Genomic DNA, 17305 nt, shown 5'->3' with positions numbered 1-17305 from the left:
AATAGTGATTTTTATTTGATTATTCACGTGTTGTTTTACCCGCCAGAAAAGTTGTGGAATCTCACTTTGTTTGATTAGTAAATGTAAAGTTTTCTCTACACGTTTTGTTGTCGTTGTTGTTGTACAGATCTGCCAACAGAGGGCGCCCTAGCTCACAATACTACCTTTAAAACCTTTAAACCTTAACATTTAACTTTGCACGCGTGAGTCTGAAAAAGAAATGATTCACTGTAACTGACATTAACTTTTTCTTTTTGAAGTTGAATCACCGACTGTCACTCTACGTGGAAAATCCCAAATAAAGTGACGGTTAGTTTTTTTCACCACTTGGTTACTCATCAATGTGGAAATCTGATCAAAGACAGACTCACGTCGATTTGAACTTTAATTCAGACACTAAACGTACTTCATTAAATAATAGTAATGATTAATCGTATGAATACTTTCTTGTTACACTGATTTTTATCTCAAATTATCAAACATTTCCTTTAATACCAAAGCATAGCATGTTAGCATAGCATACAGGCTAGCATGTTAATAATAAAGACAGTCAATAATACGTTTGTAGCATCATTGTATTGCTGGAATGAACGATTAATAAAGTGTTTTTGGGATCCATCGAGACAAAATAGAAAAAGAATCTAGATAATATGGGTAAAAGGAAAATGACAGTTTAAAATTGTAAGTTATTTTCTTTATTTTATGTTATATTATTTTATTTAAGTATACCATTTGACAAAACATACCAAAAATGCATAAAATATAATTCGATATTCTATAATAATTTGCAAGGGAAAAAAATAAAATATTATATCCTAAAATAAAAATTACATTTAGGATTGAAATATTAATGAATACAAAAACATGATCAGTTTTATTGTTAACCTTTTGAGCGCATGAGTTCCTGATGAATACAGTCAAGATTAAAATGAGGTTTAAATCATCAAATTGCGTAGCATTTTATTGCACAAACCCAAGTCTCAGTTATTGGCGGAGAAAGGAAATGATGACATGTCGCTGATGTGACTGACGACTGACGACGCCCCTGATCGACGCACATATAGAACTGGACCTTCTGAGAGACGACACTTGCCCAGTGGTGCTGTAGAAGGAAACAAAAGCAGGTAAGTACTTTTTTTTTATTGACTTTCTCCACCTATTAAAACAAGATTTTAAACAGGTCTGTGTCGACTTGGAAACTGAAAACACTCAGAATAAATTAGAAAAAACGGCTGTAAATTAAATAAAGTTCTGAAACGCTTCTGAAGTTTCGTGGTGAACCACAGAAATAACCATCTTCAAGTTCTGTCGGGCTCAACAAAGCGTCGAGACTAAGTCGTTAGAATCAGAAGATTACGTATATAATATATTTAGAGGTGATTTCTGTGTGTAACAGGAAGTTAGAAATACCTTTTAGAGAAGTCAAGGTGTGAAAATTTTTCTTTCTCATCGCAGATTGGAAGATGATGGAGGCGACGGCCGCACCAGAGTACCTAAACGACTCCTTTGAGTTCTCAAACCAATCCGACGTTGTCCCCCCGTACGTCAGGCTGAGACAGTCCCTGAACACCATGTCCGTCGTGGTCTACTGCCTGGCGTTCGTGCTCGGGGTTCTGGGCAACGGCCTGGTGATCTGGGTGACGGGCTTCAAGATGAAGAAGACGGTCAACACGATCTGGATCATGAACCTGGCCGTGGCCGACTTCCTCTTCACCGCCTTCCTCCCTCTGAGCATCACCTACACCCTCTCCAACTTCCACTGGCCCTTTGGCAGGTTCTTGTGCAAGCTGAACAGCGCCATCAACTCTCTGAACATGTTCGCCAGCGTCTACATCCTGATGGTGATCAGCGTGGACCGCTGCCTGTGCGTGGTCAAGCCCATCTGGGCTCAGAACAACAGGAATGTCCGGAAGGCGACTTATGTTTGTTTGGCCGTTTGGCCGTTTGCGGTGATTCTGTCCATCCCTGTTCTGGTCTTCCGGGACACAGGTCCGTCTTTCATCCACAATGAGACCATCATCTGCTTTAATAACTACAATCTCATCGACGACTTCTCAATGATTCTTAACAACAACCTGTCCCAGCTTCCCCATCAAGCCATGACCATCAGTCGCTTGGTCCTGGGCTTCGTCATCCCCTTCAGCGTCATCATCTCGTGTTACGCCGTGATCATCCACCGAATCTGGACCAGCCCGTCTCTGGCTGGACAGTCCACCCGCACGTTCAAGATCATCGCCGCCGTCATCGTGGCCTTCTTCCTGTGCTGGGCGCCCTATCACAGCATCTCCCTGCTGGAGCTCATCAGCATCGCTTCCAACCACCGCTTCAGCAGCGTCATCCCCATCGTCTCTCCCATAGCAACCAGTCTGGCCTTCTTCAACAGCTGCCTGAACCCACTGCTCTACGTCTTCATGGGCCGGGATTTCAAAGTCAAGATGTGTCAGTCTTTGCCAAAGGTTTTGGAATCTGCACTTAAGGAAGACGACTCGCCATGTAAAACGGTGGAAACTGGCGACGACCATGACAAGTCTGACACTGAACTGTAACATCAATCAATTCTTGTTTTTTTTTCATTTGCAGTTGCCACTTTGTTTTTTTCAGGTCAATAATTGTAACATGTTGAACTCTGACCTTTAGTTTTGTACTGCTTGCTCGACCTTTGTCAATAAACTTTTATTTGGATTCTGTCTGATGATATATTTGGCACGATTTGTCCATTTATTGTGTTTCATTTATTTTTCCAAGTTTTCTTTCGGGCAGAAAAAAATTGAAGGGCGGTCTGGATTTGGCCCTCAAAGCAGAGTTTGGCTCCTGTGTTTTGAGCATTTATTTAAGGAAATCAAAATCAAAATAATGTTGTTGTTTTTTCAAATCAATTTCTTCACTTTTTATCATTCGTTATGTTTTTAAACAAAAGCACTTTGACGTTCTTTGTTTTCAATGAAATTAAAATTAAATTCTTGATCGGCGCAATTCTCAGTTTGACCACTAGACTCCGCTATTTGACTACTATCGTTTGTTTTTCTATTCAGTCAAAAAAGTCAAAATATTAAAAACACGATTTATTCTTTTTACATGTACATTTTTCGTTTAGATTGTCATGTGCACTTGGACGCACCATTTCAACAAAACAATCAGTTATGAAATAAATTAATATAATCAAGAAAGAAACTACAGTTAAACATAGTAGTTTCTCATAAATATATGTTAGTTTACCGTCAACTTACCGTGGGGGAGTTTGTGTATCCCAATGATTCAGGGAGCTATGTTGCCGGCAGCCTGGTACTGAGTGACTAGGCTCCTAGTAGGGGTACCCATGAAAAACAGGTCCTTGATGAGAGGACAGACTAAGTATGGTCCAAAATCTACACAATGAATATGAATGAAGGAATTGAGTTTACCCCGCCCGGAAGGACACCAGGGCCCACTCCTGGAGCCAGGCCTGGGTGGTGCGCCCGACGGCGAGCGCCTGGTGATCGGGTCACCCTCGGCCTGGTTCAACCCGAATGAACTGCGCGGACATTCTATAAATTCCATCTGCATGGGCTGCGCTGCCAACTGGGTGGCAGTGGAAACAGGGAGCCTCGGCTTACGAGACCTGGGCTGGCTCTGGGAGACGTGGAACGTCACCTCTTTGTGGGATAAGGAGCCTGAGTCGGTGCATGAGATGGAGCGTATCATCTGATTTGAGGCTGTATGTTCTGGACAACCGGGTGAAGAGAGAGAAGGACACAACTGTCTACTGATCACCAACTGGTTGTGAGCTGGCTCCGATGGCAGGGGAAGCCTCTGGACTTCCCAGATAAACCCAAACGTTTAGTGTAGGTGAACTGGGAACATCCGGAGTACGAAGCTGTCAGAAAAGTTTTAAGCTCACACATCCTAGAAGTTTTTTCCGACATCCATGTGGATGTTGGGGACATGGAACATGAGTGGTCGGTGTTCAAAGCCGCCATGGCTGAAGCTTCAGTTGCAAGCTGTGGTCTGAAGGTCATCGGTGCCTCAAGGAGCGTTAACCCAAGGACAACTTGGTGACAGATGTCAGGGAAGCCATAGCAGGCAGTTGGCAGTAACACCTCCCACCTCCTCTTCACTCTGCTGACCCATGACTGCACTCCATTATCCAGCTCCAACCTCTTCATCAAGTTTGAGGATGACACAACTGTGGTGGCTTATTAACATCAGCGATGAGACAGTCTAGAGATAAGTAAGTAAGTAAGTAATATTTATATAGCACTTTTCTAGACCAGGGTCACAAGGCGAATAAACAATCAATAGAATACCCAATTAAATAGATGCTTAAAAGGTCAAGAAAACACAGATACCAACACTTAAAGAGGCTGACCACGTGGTGCAATCTCCACGTGGTCAGCCTCCACCTGAAGACTAAGGAGGTCACTGTGGACTTCAGGAGAGTGCACACCCAGCATCCACTACTAACCATTGACGGAGCTGCAGTGGAGAGGGTGAGCAGCACCAAGTTCCTGGGTGTGCACATCTCTGAAGATCAGTCCTGGAGCCACAATACAGCATCCCTGGCCAAAAAAGCCCACCAGTGCCTGTGCTTCCTCCGCAGACAGAGGAGAGCAAGAGCCCGACCACCCATGATGCTCACCTTTTACAGAGGCACAATTGAGAGCATCCTGTCAAGCTACATCACCGTGTGGTACCTACACCGTGTCCTGCCGCAAGACTCTGCAGTGCATCGTGAGAGCAGCTGAGAGGATCATTGGTGTCTCTCTCCTGAACATTTATAACACCCGCATCACCAGTAAGGCCATCAGGATTACTGGTGACCCCACTCACCCATCCCACAACCTCTTCAGTCTGTTGCCATCAGGGAGACTGCGCAGCCTTCAGGCCAGAACCAGTAGGTTAAAGGACAGCTTCTTCCACCAGACTATCAGGAGACTCAACTCCCTCCCTGCCCTACCATCACTCTCATCTTCGCTTGCACTACCTGTGCCTTAACTTTGTCTTTTGTTGATATTCTGTTTATTAGTTGATCATTTAAGTATTGTTGATTATTTATTTCATTTTGTTGATTATTATATTATTCATTTTTTGAATGTGTTATTTAATGTTGTTAGATAAAACATTATTATACACTATACGTATACGCCATACTTAAATGAATGCTAAAATATAATCAAAATATAAAGTATAAATTACTCGCTTTGTCTAAGAGCTTAAACGTTTGAATACACATTCACAATTAACCTTTCACTCCAGACTGATACACTGTTTCAAGACAAGCTTGAAACAGAATTAGAGATACGACACCGGTTATTTAAAACGTCTGTTAGTCTGCCTTTTCACACCTTGGGTCGTGGATCAAAGAACAAAGCAAGACACACCCGGGAAGGGGGGGTTAAGAGACGGAAACCCCCACCCGAGAACATTTGAATGATTAGAAAAGGAAACAAATTAGGAAGTACTCTCCACAGGGGATCGTGGCACAGGGAGCTTGAAGGAACCATTTGGCGAGAGGGGGAGGACCTCCCGTTCCTGGAAATTTGCCTTAAATATCGCGATGTTTCTACAGTTCGAGACCTTTTCTCCCGGAGCTATTGACCTGTACAGTTGCCGGAAGAAAGTGCGCCCGATCGATCTTAAGATCGTAAAGCTTGTATTTTGTTTGACTTGAAACGGCGAAAAAACGACCCGTGACACACTCTGCATTGACCATCTTTCTCCATAAAAGCGTAGTATAAGAACCGGAAGTGACGGCGTGTCGGAGCGACCGGAACGGACTCCTGTTTTAAATGGATTAATGTCCTTTCATTGTCTACTTCATGATTTGCATCGTGGGTCTGAGAGGACCACAATTTCATCTATGCTGTATATCTTGATACATGTATATTTGACAATAAAAGAACTTTAATTATTCCGTCTTTAAATTCTGAACCATCGGATTTTACTCCGATTTTTTTAAATATCAGATTAGAAAATGTATTTATTTTTGGGAAATTTAACAATAGGAAAGTTACGAATCACCTCACTCAAATGTATTCCATCCCTCACGGAAAAAGGCCAAAGTAAAGGAAGAAAACAGGAGCTTTCGAGATGGTTAGGAGGCAGATTATATGTTCATCATCTTAAAAGACAAACCTGTTTGTCTCGTATGTGGAGAAAACGTGTTTTAACGAAAGAATATAACACGACGACACTATGAAACACAACACCGGGGGCCTCATGCACTTCAAATAAGTTCGTAGATCTACTAAATATGTCCAGAAACTAAATTCTCTCCGCATTCAGGAGCGAATCATTATCTTTGGTATGCTATAAAAACAAGTTATAATTCCTTAACAGTATTTTCTGAATAGCGTTAAATAGAGGATTTAAATATTCAGTTTAAAACGATCAATGTTGTCCTCATAAATGAGAGCGCACCAACCAATCTCCAAATGGAGCTGATCATTTGCAAGGGAAAAAAAGAAAATATTATATCTTAAAATAAAAATTACAATTATAATAACAATTATATATAACAATATAAAAACATGACCAGTTTTATAGTTGAACTTTTGAGCGCATAAGTTCCTGATTAATACAGTCAAGAATAAATCATGTTTAAATCATGTCGGCCTGAATTGCTGAGCATTTTATTGCACAAACCCGAGTCTCCGTTATTGGGCAGAGAAAGGAAAGTATGTTTTTTCCTGTGTCGCTGATTTGTCTAATGACGCCACTGGTCGACAAACATATTGAACTGGACCTTCTGAGAGACGACACTTGCCCAGTGGTGCTGTAGAAGAACGCAGAAGCAGGTAACTATATTTTTTTATCCGTCTGTCTCCACCTATTAAAACAAGATTTTAAACAGGTCTGTGTCGACATAATGACTGAAAATATTCAGAATCATTTGGAAAAAGCATCTGTAAAATAAATAAAGTTCTGAAACGCTGCTGGAGTTTTGTGGTGAACCACAGAAATAACCATCTTCAAGTTCTGTTGGGCTCAACAAAGAGACTAAGTCGTTAGAATCAGAAGATTACGTATATAATATATTTAGAGGGGATTTCTGTGTGTAACAGGAAGTTAGAAATACCTTTTAGAGAAGTCAAGGTGTGACAATTTCCTTTCTCGTCGAAGATTGGAAGATGATGGACTGCCTGCACCATCGTGGGCCTCTGCCTGGCGTTCGTGTTCGGGGTTCTGGGCAACGGCCTGGTGATCTGGGTGACGGGCTTCAAGATGAAGAAGACGGTCAACACGATCTGGATCATGAACCTGGCCGTGGCCGACTTCCTCTTCACCGTCTTGTTGTTTTTCTTTGATCTATGTTCTTTGTCTTTAGACTTAGATTGTGTCATCTTGTTCTTTCTCTTTATTTTTTCCTTGTTCTTGTTCTTATTTTATTTTGATTTATTTTTTATAAAAAATTGCTGTATGTATTGGCTATTGGAAAAACCAATTTCCTGAAGGAGACCTCCTGAGGGACCTCCTTACCTTCCTCCCTCTGAGAGTCACTAACCTGGCCATGGGCTTCCACTGGCCCTTTGGCAAGTTCATGTGCAAGCTCAACAGCGCCATCAACTCTCTGTTTGCCAGCGTCTACATCCTGATGGTGATCAGCATGTACCGCTCCAGCGAAATCCTGGACCACGTGATCACCATCGGGGTTCCCATCGCCACCAGTCTGGCGTTCCTCAACAGCTGCCTGAACCCGCTGCTCTACGTCTTCATGGGTCAAGACTTTAAGGATAAAGTTCGTAAGTCCATCCTGAACGTGTTGGAGACGGCGTTCCAGGAGGAAGTGTCGCGCTCGTACACGTACACAAACTCCATGATGACCAGCCGGAGCAAAGATAAGTCGGTGTCTGACGCCGAGGTGTGAAGCTGCTGTTCCTCAGACTCACAGGAAGTTTTATTTTGAAGGAGAGGTCGGAAGATTCTCCTCCACGTGATGAATTGTTAATGTGCTGCATTATTCTGTCCTTAGATTCCGAACTATCGGATTTTACTCTTCGCTTGTTCCAGTCGCACGTCGATAAAGAAAATCACTTAAAAAGCCAGTAAAACCACTTAAATATGTACATTTACTTTCATAAAGAACTGCATTAAGATAATCCACCAAATATTTTAATCAATTTAATGATTTTTCTACATTTTTTACGCAGATTATTTGCACATTTATCCTAAAATATATTTTAAAAAAGCACTAATGCCAAACTTTATTTGTCATCGTAGAACGACAAACACTTTCATCTTGTAAACTTTCTCTGCGATAAACAGGATTATATTCTCGGACAAAATGTCACTCGACAGTTCTCTCTCATGAGAAAAGATTTTTTAAATACCAGATTAGAAAAATGTATTTATTTTTGGGCGGGTCTCACACGAAAATGTCTAAAGTCACCTTCTTGTTTGTTCTCTTTTCTTATCAATATTTTAAAAATATAATCACTTCATGTATGTTTTGTATAAAGTTGTAACATAATGTTTTGTAACAAAAAAAGTATCATTGTTTCGTTTTTTTGATCTATAAGTAGTGTCTTTTGTTAATAGTGATTTTTATTTGATTATTCACGTGTTGTTTTACCCGCCAGAAAAGTTGTGGAATCTCACTTTGTTTGATTAGTAAATGTAAAGTTTTCTCTACAAGTTTTGTTGTCGTTGTTGTTGTACAGATCTGCCAACAGAGGGCGCCCTAGCTCACAATACTACCTTTAAAACCTTTAAACCTTAACATTTAACTTTGCACGCGTGAGTCTGAAAAAGAAATGATTCACTGTAACTGACATTAACTTTTTCTTTTTGAAGTTGAATCACCGACTGTCACTCTACGTGGAAAATCCCAAATAAAGTGACGGTTAGTTTTTTTCACCACTTGGTTACTCATCAATGTGGAAATCTGATCAAAGACAGACTCACTTCGATTTGTACTTTAATTCAGACACTAAACGTACTTCATTAAATAATAGTAATGATTAATCGTATGAATACTTTCTTGTTACACTGATTTTTATCTCAAATTATATTAGCATGTTAGCATAGCATAGAGGCTAGCATGTTATTGAAGCATTTTAGAGCTAATGCTAATAAAGACAGTCAATAATACGTTTGTAGCATCATTGTATTGCTGGAATGAACGATTAAATAAAACATGATTAGTTTTATTGTTAACCTTTTGAGCGCATGAGTTCCTGATGAATACAGTCAATATTAAAATGAAGTTTAAATCATCAAATTGCGTAGCATTTTATTGCACAAACCCAAGTCTCAGTTATTGGGCAGAGAAAGGAAATGATGACATGTCGCTGACGCCCCTTTTTTTAAATGACTTTCTCCACCTCCATCTGTGTCGACATAGAATCTGAAAACATTAAGAATCATTTGGAAAAAACATCTGTAAATTAAATAAAGTTCTGAAACGCTGCTGAAGTTTTGTGGTGAACCACAGAAATAACCATCTTCAAGTTCTGTCGGGCTCAACAAAGCATCGAGACTGAGTCGAACGAATCAGAAGATTACGTATATAATATATTTAGAGGTGATTTCTGTGTTTAACAGGAAGTTAGAAATACCTTTTAGAGAAGTCAAGCTGTGACAATTTCCTTTCTCACCGCAGATTGGAAGACGATGGACGCGACGGCCGCACGCAAGTATCTAAATGACTCAATTCAATTCAATTCAATTCAATTTTATTTAAAATGTCTTATCATAACAAAGTGATCTCAAGACACTATACAGTTGAAATAAGACTATAGTTGATTAAGGAAAAATAGATCCCAGCAATTCAACAAAGAGCAAGAAGCGAAACACTGTATAGTGAGCTGTACAGTGAGCTATGGCGAGGAAAAACTTCCTTTGAGTTCTCAAACCAATCCGACGTTGTCCCCCCTGTACGACAGCCTGAGACAGTCCCTGCATGCATACCATGTCCATCATGGTCTACTTCGTTCGTGCTCGGGGTTCTGGGCAACGGCCTGGTTATCTGGGTGACGGTCAACACGATCTGGATCATGAACCTGGCCGTGGCCGACTTCCTCTTCACCGCCTTCCTCCCTCTGAGCATCACCTACACCCTCTCCAACTTCCACTGGCCCTTTGGCAGGTTCTTGTGCAAGCTGAACAGCGCCATCAACTCTCTGAACATGTTCGCCAGCGTCTACTTCCTGATGGTGATCAGCGTGGACCGCTGCCTGTGCGTGGTCAAGCCCATCTGGGCTCAGAACAACAGGAACGTCCGGAAGGCGACTTATGTTTGTTTGGCCGTTTGGCCATTTGCGGGGATTCTGTCCATCCCTGTTCTGGTCTTCCGGGACACGGGTCCGTCTTTCATCCACAATGAGACCATCATCTGCTTTAATAACTACAATCTCATCGACGACTTCTCAATGATTCTTAACAACAACCTGTCCCAGCTTCCCCATCAAGCCATGACCATCAGTCGCTCGATCCTGGGCTTCGTCATCCCCTTCAGCGTCATCATCTCGTGTTACGCCGTGATCATCCACCGAATCTGGACCAGCCCGTCTCTGGGACACCGGGACCCTGTTGGGTGGGTCACCCTCGGCCGGGTTCAACCTGAATTAACTGCACGGACATTCTATAAATTCCATCTGCATCCCATGAGCTCACCACCTGTGGGAAATATCTCAGGAGTCGGGTGCGTCGCCAACTGGGTGGCAGTGGAAACAGGGAGCCTCGGCTTACGAGACCTGGGCTGGCTCTGGGAGACGTGTAACGTCACCTCTTTGTGGGATAAGGAGCCTGAGTCGGTGCATGAGATGGAGCGTATCATCTGATTTGAGGCTGTATGTTCTGGACAACCGGGTGGAGAGAGAGAAGGACACAACTGTCTACTGATCACCAACTGGTTGTGAGCTGGCTCCGATGGCAGGGGAAGCCTCTGGACTTCCCAGGTAAACCCAAACGTTTAGTGTAGGTGAACTGGGAACATCTGGAGGACGAAGCCGTCAGAAAAGTTTTAAGCTCACACATCCTAGAAGTTTTTTCCGACATCCCTGTGGAGGTTAGGGACATGGAACATGAGTGGTCGGTGTTCAAAGCCGCCATGGCTGAAGCTTCAGTTGCAAGCTGTGGTCTGAAGGTCATCGGTGCCTCAAGGAGCGTTAACCCAAGGACAACTTGGTGGCCACCAGATGTTTGCAGATGATTTGCATCTTGGGTCTGAGGATCACAATTTCATCTATGCTGCATGTCTTGATACATGTATATTTGACAATAAAATAACTTGAATTATTCTGTCTTTAAATTCTGAACCACTGGATTTTACTCGGATTTTTTAAATACCAGATTAGAAAATATATTTATTTTTAGGAAATTTAACAATAGGAAAGTTACGAATCACCTCACTCAAATGTATTCCATCCCTCACAGAAAATTGCCAAAGGAAAGGCAGAAAACAGTATTCGAGATCGTTGGGAGGCAGATTATATGTTCATCATCTTAAAAGACAAACCCGTTCGTCTCGTATGTGGAGAAAACGTGTTTTTAACGAAAGAACATAACATAAGACGACACTATGAAACACAACACCAGGGGCCTGATGTGCTTCGAAGAAGTTCGTATCTAAAGAAGATCTACTAAATATGTCCGGGAACTCAAATCCATATTACATATTTAAATGATATTTTAATGAGTCATCACGCCATCATAAAAAAACAAATGAAAACATGAATTTAAACTGGATTTACAGTTTATATTCGTTTATTTAAATATTTCTAACATGTGTAGCGGGTCCCAGCAGGGCCTTCGCTGACAGGATAATCCTAAAAATGCAATGCAAATGAATCACACACCACACACACACACGTTGGTTTTAACATATTAAATATTACCGCATAAATGCCAAGGAGCCAAAAGAAAAATATACACACAGAAACATTGAACTACGGCGACGGACGCCATTTTAGGAATCACGACGATCACGTACCGCAGCACTTTCTCTGTTGACACACATAACTATCATATCGAAAATCATTATAAACAGTTTAAAGTAAGAGTAATCAAAGAAAGAGTTGTTAACCAACCTAGAAATGCAATGGCTATGAATGACACCGGACCACGAGTGCTCATCAACCGGTGCTGTGTCTCAAATCGCATACTAATCTTAGTATGCTAGAAGTTAGTATGCATCAGTTTAGTATGCATACTAACTAGTACGCAAATTCTCCGCAGAAAGTATGTCTCAAATCAAACCCTGAAGCTACACACTAACCGGAAATCACATGACAGCTTCTTCTTCTACTTCTATTTAACGATGTTTCAAGCAGCTGTTTGAACGCTATCGCCACCTGCTGGCAGCACGTATTGCAACTTTGGAAAAAGAAATAAAGAAAAAATATGAGAATCTAAATAATCGCGAGATATTTAAGCTGGTATCAGCAGCGAAGACGTGTTTATCCTCCTACTGCTGCTGAAAATACACATTTAAGTATATGCATATATATGCATTTATATATGACGTAACTTCCGTTTAAAACGTCACTAAAATGGCAGCTGTTTAGTGTGGTTAGTGTCCATCGAACCATGCTAGTTTTGTGGGCGTGTTAGTACGCCAATTTAGTATGCATGGCGCACTAAATTTCGCATACTAAGAATTGAGACACACTAACGTACTAAAAATACTAACTTTTAGTATGCTAGTATGCGATTTGAGACACAGCACAGGTCTCTTGGATTATGAGTTTCACTTGCGTGACGTGTTGCCAGGAATACCGCCGCCCGCGAGTGCTGCCACCCTGTGTCCGTTTCCTGCAACTTCACGTCATTGCGCATTTCTCTTTCTTATTCACGGTTATCTGGAAAAAACAACAAAACAAAATAAAAGCAGTAACAACTAACCAAAAAGTCGCAGGAGACATTATATATAATATATATATATATATATATATATATATATAAAACCTTTAGTGAGTATCGGCATTGATCACATACTCACATTTAAATAGTGCAGACAGCTCCGGTGTGTATTTTATATACACAGTTATTAACACGAATACTTCATTTACAGACGATCAGGGGTTGATTTTAAACATCTCAAAATGAGTTTAACAAAAATTAAAAGTGTAAATCAGTAACTTAAAGTGCTGAGTATTGATGATGAAGATGTTGAAGATGATCTGATCATCTGAATCATGTGAAAATGTATTTATATAGGTGTGTTTTTCAAGGAGATCGCTCCGATCACGTGATCACACGGCTTCAGCTGCTTCAATTCTGTAGCTCCACTGCACTCAAAAAAAGAAAATATTATATACTAAAATAAAATTACATTTAGAATTGAAATAGTAATGAAAACAAAATATAATCATGATCAGTTTTATACTTAAACTTTTGAGCGCACGAGTTCCTGAAGAATACAGTCAAGAATAAAATGAAGTTTAAATCATGTCGGCGTGAAATGTGTAGCATTTTATTGCACAGACCCAAGTCTCAGTCATAGATTGAAAGATAAAACTTTATTTGGGCAGTGAAAGGAAATGATGTTTTTTCCTGTGTCGCTGATGTGACTAACGATTCCCCTGATTGACGCACATATTGAACTGGACCTTCTGAGAGACGACACTTGCCTAATTGTGCTGTAGAAGAACGCAGAAGCAGGTAACTATATATATATTTTAATGACTTTCTCCACCTTAAAACAAGATTTAAAACATTTCTGTGTCAACATAGAAGCTGAAAACATTCAGAATAAATTAGAAAAAAACGGCTGTAAATTAAATAAAGTTCTGAAACGCTTCTGAAGTTTTGTGGTGAACCACAAAAATAACCATCTTCAAGTTCTGTTGGGATCTGTTAGAATCAGAAGATTACGTATATAATATATTTAGAGGTGATTTCTGTGTGTAACAGGAAGTTAGAAATACCTTTTAGAGAAGTCAAGGTGTGACCTTATCCTTTCTCGTCGCAGATTGGAAGATGATGGACTCCCTGCGCACCATGTCCATTGTGATCCTCTGCCTGGCTTGGGTGTTCGGGGTTCTGGGCAACGGCCTGGTGATCTGGGTGACGGGCTTCAAGATGAAGAAGACGGTCAACACGATCTGGATCATGAACCTGGCCGTGGCCGACTTCCTCTTCACCGCCTTCCTCCCTCTGAGAGTCACCAACACGGTCATGGACTTACACTGGCCCTTTGGCAAGTTCATGTGCAAGCTGAACAGCGCCATCAACTCTCTGAACATGTTCGCCAGCGTCTACTTCCTGATGGTGATCAGCGTGGACCGCTGCCTGTGCGTGGTCAAGCCCATCTGGGCTCAGAACAACAGGAACGTCCGGAAAGCGACTTATGCTTGTTTGGCCGTTTGGACGTTTGCGGTGTTTCTGTGCATCCCTGTTCTGGTCTTCCGGGACACAGTTACCATCGACAATAATACCTTCTGCTACAATAACTATAACCTCGACCACGTTCCCGTCAACCTGTCCCAGCTTCCCCATCAAGCCATGACCATCAGTCGCTTGGTCCTGGGCTTCGTCATCCCCTTCAGCGTCATCATCTCGTGTTACGCCGTGATCGTCCACCGACTCCGGACCAGCCCGTCTCTGGCCGGCAGGTCCACCCGCACGTTCAAGATCATCGCCGCCGTCATCGTAGTCTTCTTCCTGTGCTGGGCGCCCTATCACATCATCTCCCTGCTGAACCTCATCAGCATCGCTTCCAACCTCCGCTTCGTCAGTGTCATCACCATTTTCACTCCCATCGCCACCAGTCTGGCCTTCTTCAACAGCTGCCTGAACCCGCTGCTCTACGTCTTCATAGGCCGGGATTTCAAAGACAAGATGTGTCAGTCTTTGCCAAAGGTTTTGGAATCTGCACTTAAGGAAGATGACTCGTGACGACCGTGACAAGTCTGACACTGAATTGTAACATCAATCAATTCTTGTTTTTTTTTCATTTGCAGTTGCCACTTTGGTTCGTTCAGATCAATAATTGTAACATGTTGAACTCTGACCTTTAGTTTTGTACTGCTTGCTCGACCTTTGTCAATAAAGTTTTGTTTGGATTCTATCTGATGATATATTTGGCATGATTTGTCCATTTATTGTGTTTAATTTTTTTTTTCCAAGATTTCTTGCCGGCAGAAAACAATCGAGGGGCGGTCTGGATTTGGCCCTCAGACCAGAGTTTGGCTCCTGTGTTTTGAGCATTTTTTTCGGGAAAACAAAATCAAAATAATGTTTTTTAAATCAATGTCTTTACTTTTTGTCATTCGTTATGTTCTTAAACAAAAGTACTTTGACGTTGTTCGTTTTCAATAAAATGGAAAATTAAATTCTTGATTGACACTATTCTCGGTTTGACCACTAGAGTCCGCTATTTGTCTACTATCGATTGTTTTTCTATTTGCAAAAAGACAAAATATTAAAAATATGATTTATTCTTTTTATATGTACATTTTTCATTTAGATTGTCATGTGCACTTGAACGCACCATTTCAACAAAACAATCAGTTATGAAACAAATGAATATAATCAAGAAAGAAATGACAGTTAAACATAGTAGTTTCACATAAATAAGTAAGTAAGTAAGTAATATTTATTTATAGAGCGCTTTTCCAGACCAGGGTCACAAAGCGCTTTAACAATCAAAACAATATTACTTTACCATCACCTTACCGTGGGGGAGTTTGTGTATCCCAATGATTCAGGGAGCTATGTTGCCGGCAGCCTGGTACTGAGTGACTAGGCTCCTAGTAGGGGTACCCATGGAAAACAGATCCTTGAAGAGAGGTCAGACTAAGTATGGTCCAAAATCGACTCCATTAATATGAATGAAGGAATTGAGTTTACCCTGCCCGGAGGGACACCAGGGCCCACACCTGGAGCCAGGCCTGGTTGCTGCGCCCGACAGCGAGCGCCTGGTGGCCGGGTGACCCGCCTAGCCCGGTATGTTCTGGACAACGGGGTGAAGAGAGAGAAGGACAGAACTGTACAATGATATACAATGAGATGTTGGAAACTGCCAGATCTGATTAAATCAGAAAACTGGTAGCATCAATTAAGAAAAACCCCAAAGTGTTGTTTGACACGATTAATTCTCTTGTGTCTCCTGCTCCTCAAATCACACCTGTCTTGCGAAGCTGACAGCAATGCATTGTTGAGATTTTTTATTGACAAAATTAAATTGATCAAAGAGGAATTCTCCCCCCCTTTGTGTGGAACCCCTGCTGTCTCCGAGCCCGTCTCCTCCTCTTGGTCCAATTCATTTAAACATGTCATTGTGGAGCCTTTGCTCAAAAAGCCAGGCTTTGACTCGACTGACCTCAGTAATTTCAGGCCTATTTCTAAGTTCCCTTTCTCGTCCAAGATCTTGGAGAAGGTGGTGTCTGAGCAGCTGTCTTTGTTCCTGGATCAGAGCGACATCCATGAGAAGTTTCAGTCTGGCTTCCATAAACATCACTCTACAGAGACAGCCTTACTGAAAGTTTCCAGTGACATTATGATTTCGGCTGATTCGGGTAAATACACTGTTCTGGTTCTCTTGGATCTGTCCTCAGCCTTTGACACAGTTGATCACCAGATCCTGCTGAGAAGACTAAGGGATGAAGTGGGACTGTCTGGGTCTGTGTTAGAATGGTTCTCATCTTACCTTTCTGGGCGCAGTTTTAGTGTATCTGCCAATCAAATGAGGTCTGAATCGGCAGATCTGTTGTGTGGAGTCCCTCAAGGTTCTGTTCAGAGTCCTTTATTGTTTTTCTGTGCTTGATTCCCCTCGGTAAAATCGTTCAGAGATTTCTTGATGTTTCTTATCACATTTTTGCTGATGACATCCAGCTCTACTGCTCTTTTGATCCAACTGAGCCCCAGAGGCTGAACAGCTTAGTCAATTGATGGCTAAAACTCAAACAATGGCTGAGTGAAAACACTTTGCAGCTAAGTTTGGACAAAACTGAAACTCTGCTTATTGCTCCTGGTGATAAGGTTCCAGGGTTGAGTCAGTACTTGGGTGACTTCAGTCAAACTTCTGTCAAACTGAGCCAGAGAAACCTAGGCGTTGTATTGGACAAACACATGGACAAACTACTGTCTGTCATGGATGATGACATTCATCATCTGAACACTGTCATCAGTGAGCAGAGAGGCAGATGGAGTGCAATAATGCTTCTTCCCAGATGCAAAACTAATAGACTTAGGGACTCATTAATTCCTCGGGCTATTAGATTGTACAATTCTGAGTGTGGGGGCAGGAGTGGAGCGAAAGTATCTTGACATTCTATTCTATGTTAATCTTTGTAAAATTGTATCCTGCCCTCCACACGTTGACTTTTGTTTTGGCAGTAAGCTAAACACTATTTGCTTATCAAGACTCTGAAGACAGTGGATTCGT

At 41.6% G+C, this 17305-nt stretch overlaps 3 protein-coding genes across 3 annotated transcripts; all 3 read left to right on the top strand.

Moving 5' to 3' along the window:
* Positions 1 to 995: 995 nt before the first annotated feature.
* LOC148062944 (uncharacterized) lies at positions 996 to 8325 on the top strand. Its single transcript, XM_087812386.1, has 7 exons — positions 996 to 1124; positions 1456 to 2542; positions 3260 to 3282; positions 3414 to 3654; positions 4373 to 4666; positions 4773 to 4870; positions 7431 to 8325. The coding sequence occupies exons 2-7, from the start codon at positions 1464 to 1466 to the stop codon at positions 7841 to 7843; spliced, it is 2148 nt and encodes a 715-aa protein (XP_087668512.1). The 5' UTR covers positions 996 to 1124; positions 1456 to 1463; the 3' UTR covers positions 7844 to 8325.
* Positions 8326 to 9588: 1263 nt separating this feature from the next.
* Positions 9589 to 10757, top strand: LOC148062943 (chemerin-like receptor 1). Its single transcript, XM_087812385.1, has 2 exons — positions 9589 to 9611; positions 9791 to 10757. Exons 1-2 carry the CDS (start codon positions 9589 to 9591, stop codon positions 10755 to 10757), a joined length of 990 nt encoding a protein of 329 aa, XP_087668511.1.
* Positions 10758 to 12934: 2177 nt separating this feature from the next.
* Positions 12935 to 14945, top strand: LOC148062942 (chemerin-like receptor 1). Its single transcript, XM_087813001.1, has one exon. It carries the CDS (start codon positions 13897 to 13899, stop codon positions 14812 to 14814), a length of 918 nt encoding a protein of 305 aa, XP_087669127.1. The 5' UTR covers positions 12935 to 13896; the 3' UTR covers positions 14815 to 14945.
* The last annotated feature ends 2360 nt before the right edge of the window (positions 14946 to 17305 follow it).

Source organism: Callionymus lyra, chromosome 17 (genome assembly GCF_982586985.1).
Source record: "Callionymus lyra chromosome 17, fCalLyr1.hap1.1, whole genome shotgun sequence".
Lineage (NCBI taxonomy): Eukaryota > Metazoa > Chordata > Actinopteri > Syngnathiformes > Callionymidae > Callionymus > Callionymus lyra.
Note: the sequence above shows the minus strand (reverse complement) of the source record. Positions and strands in the feature narration are given on the sequence as shown.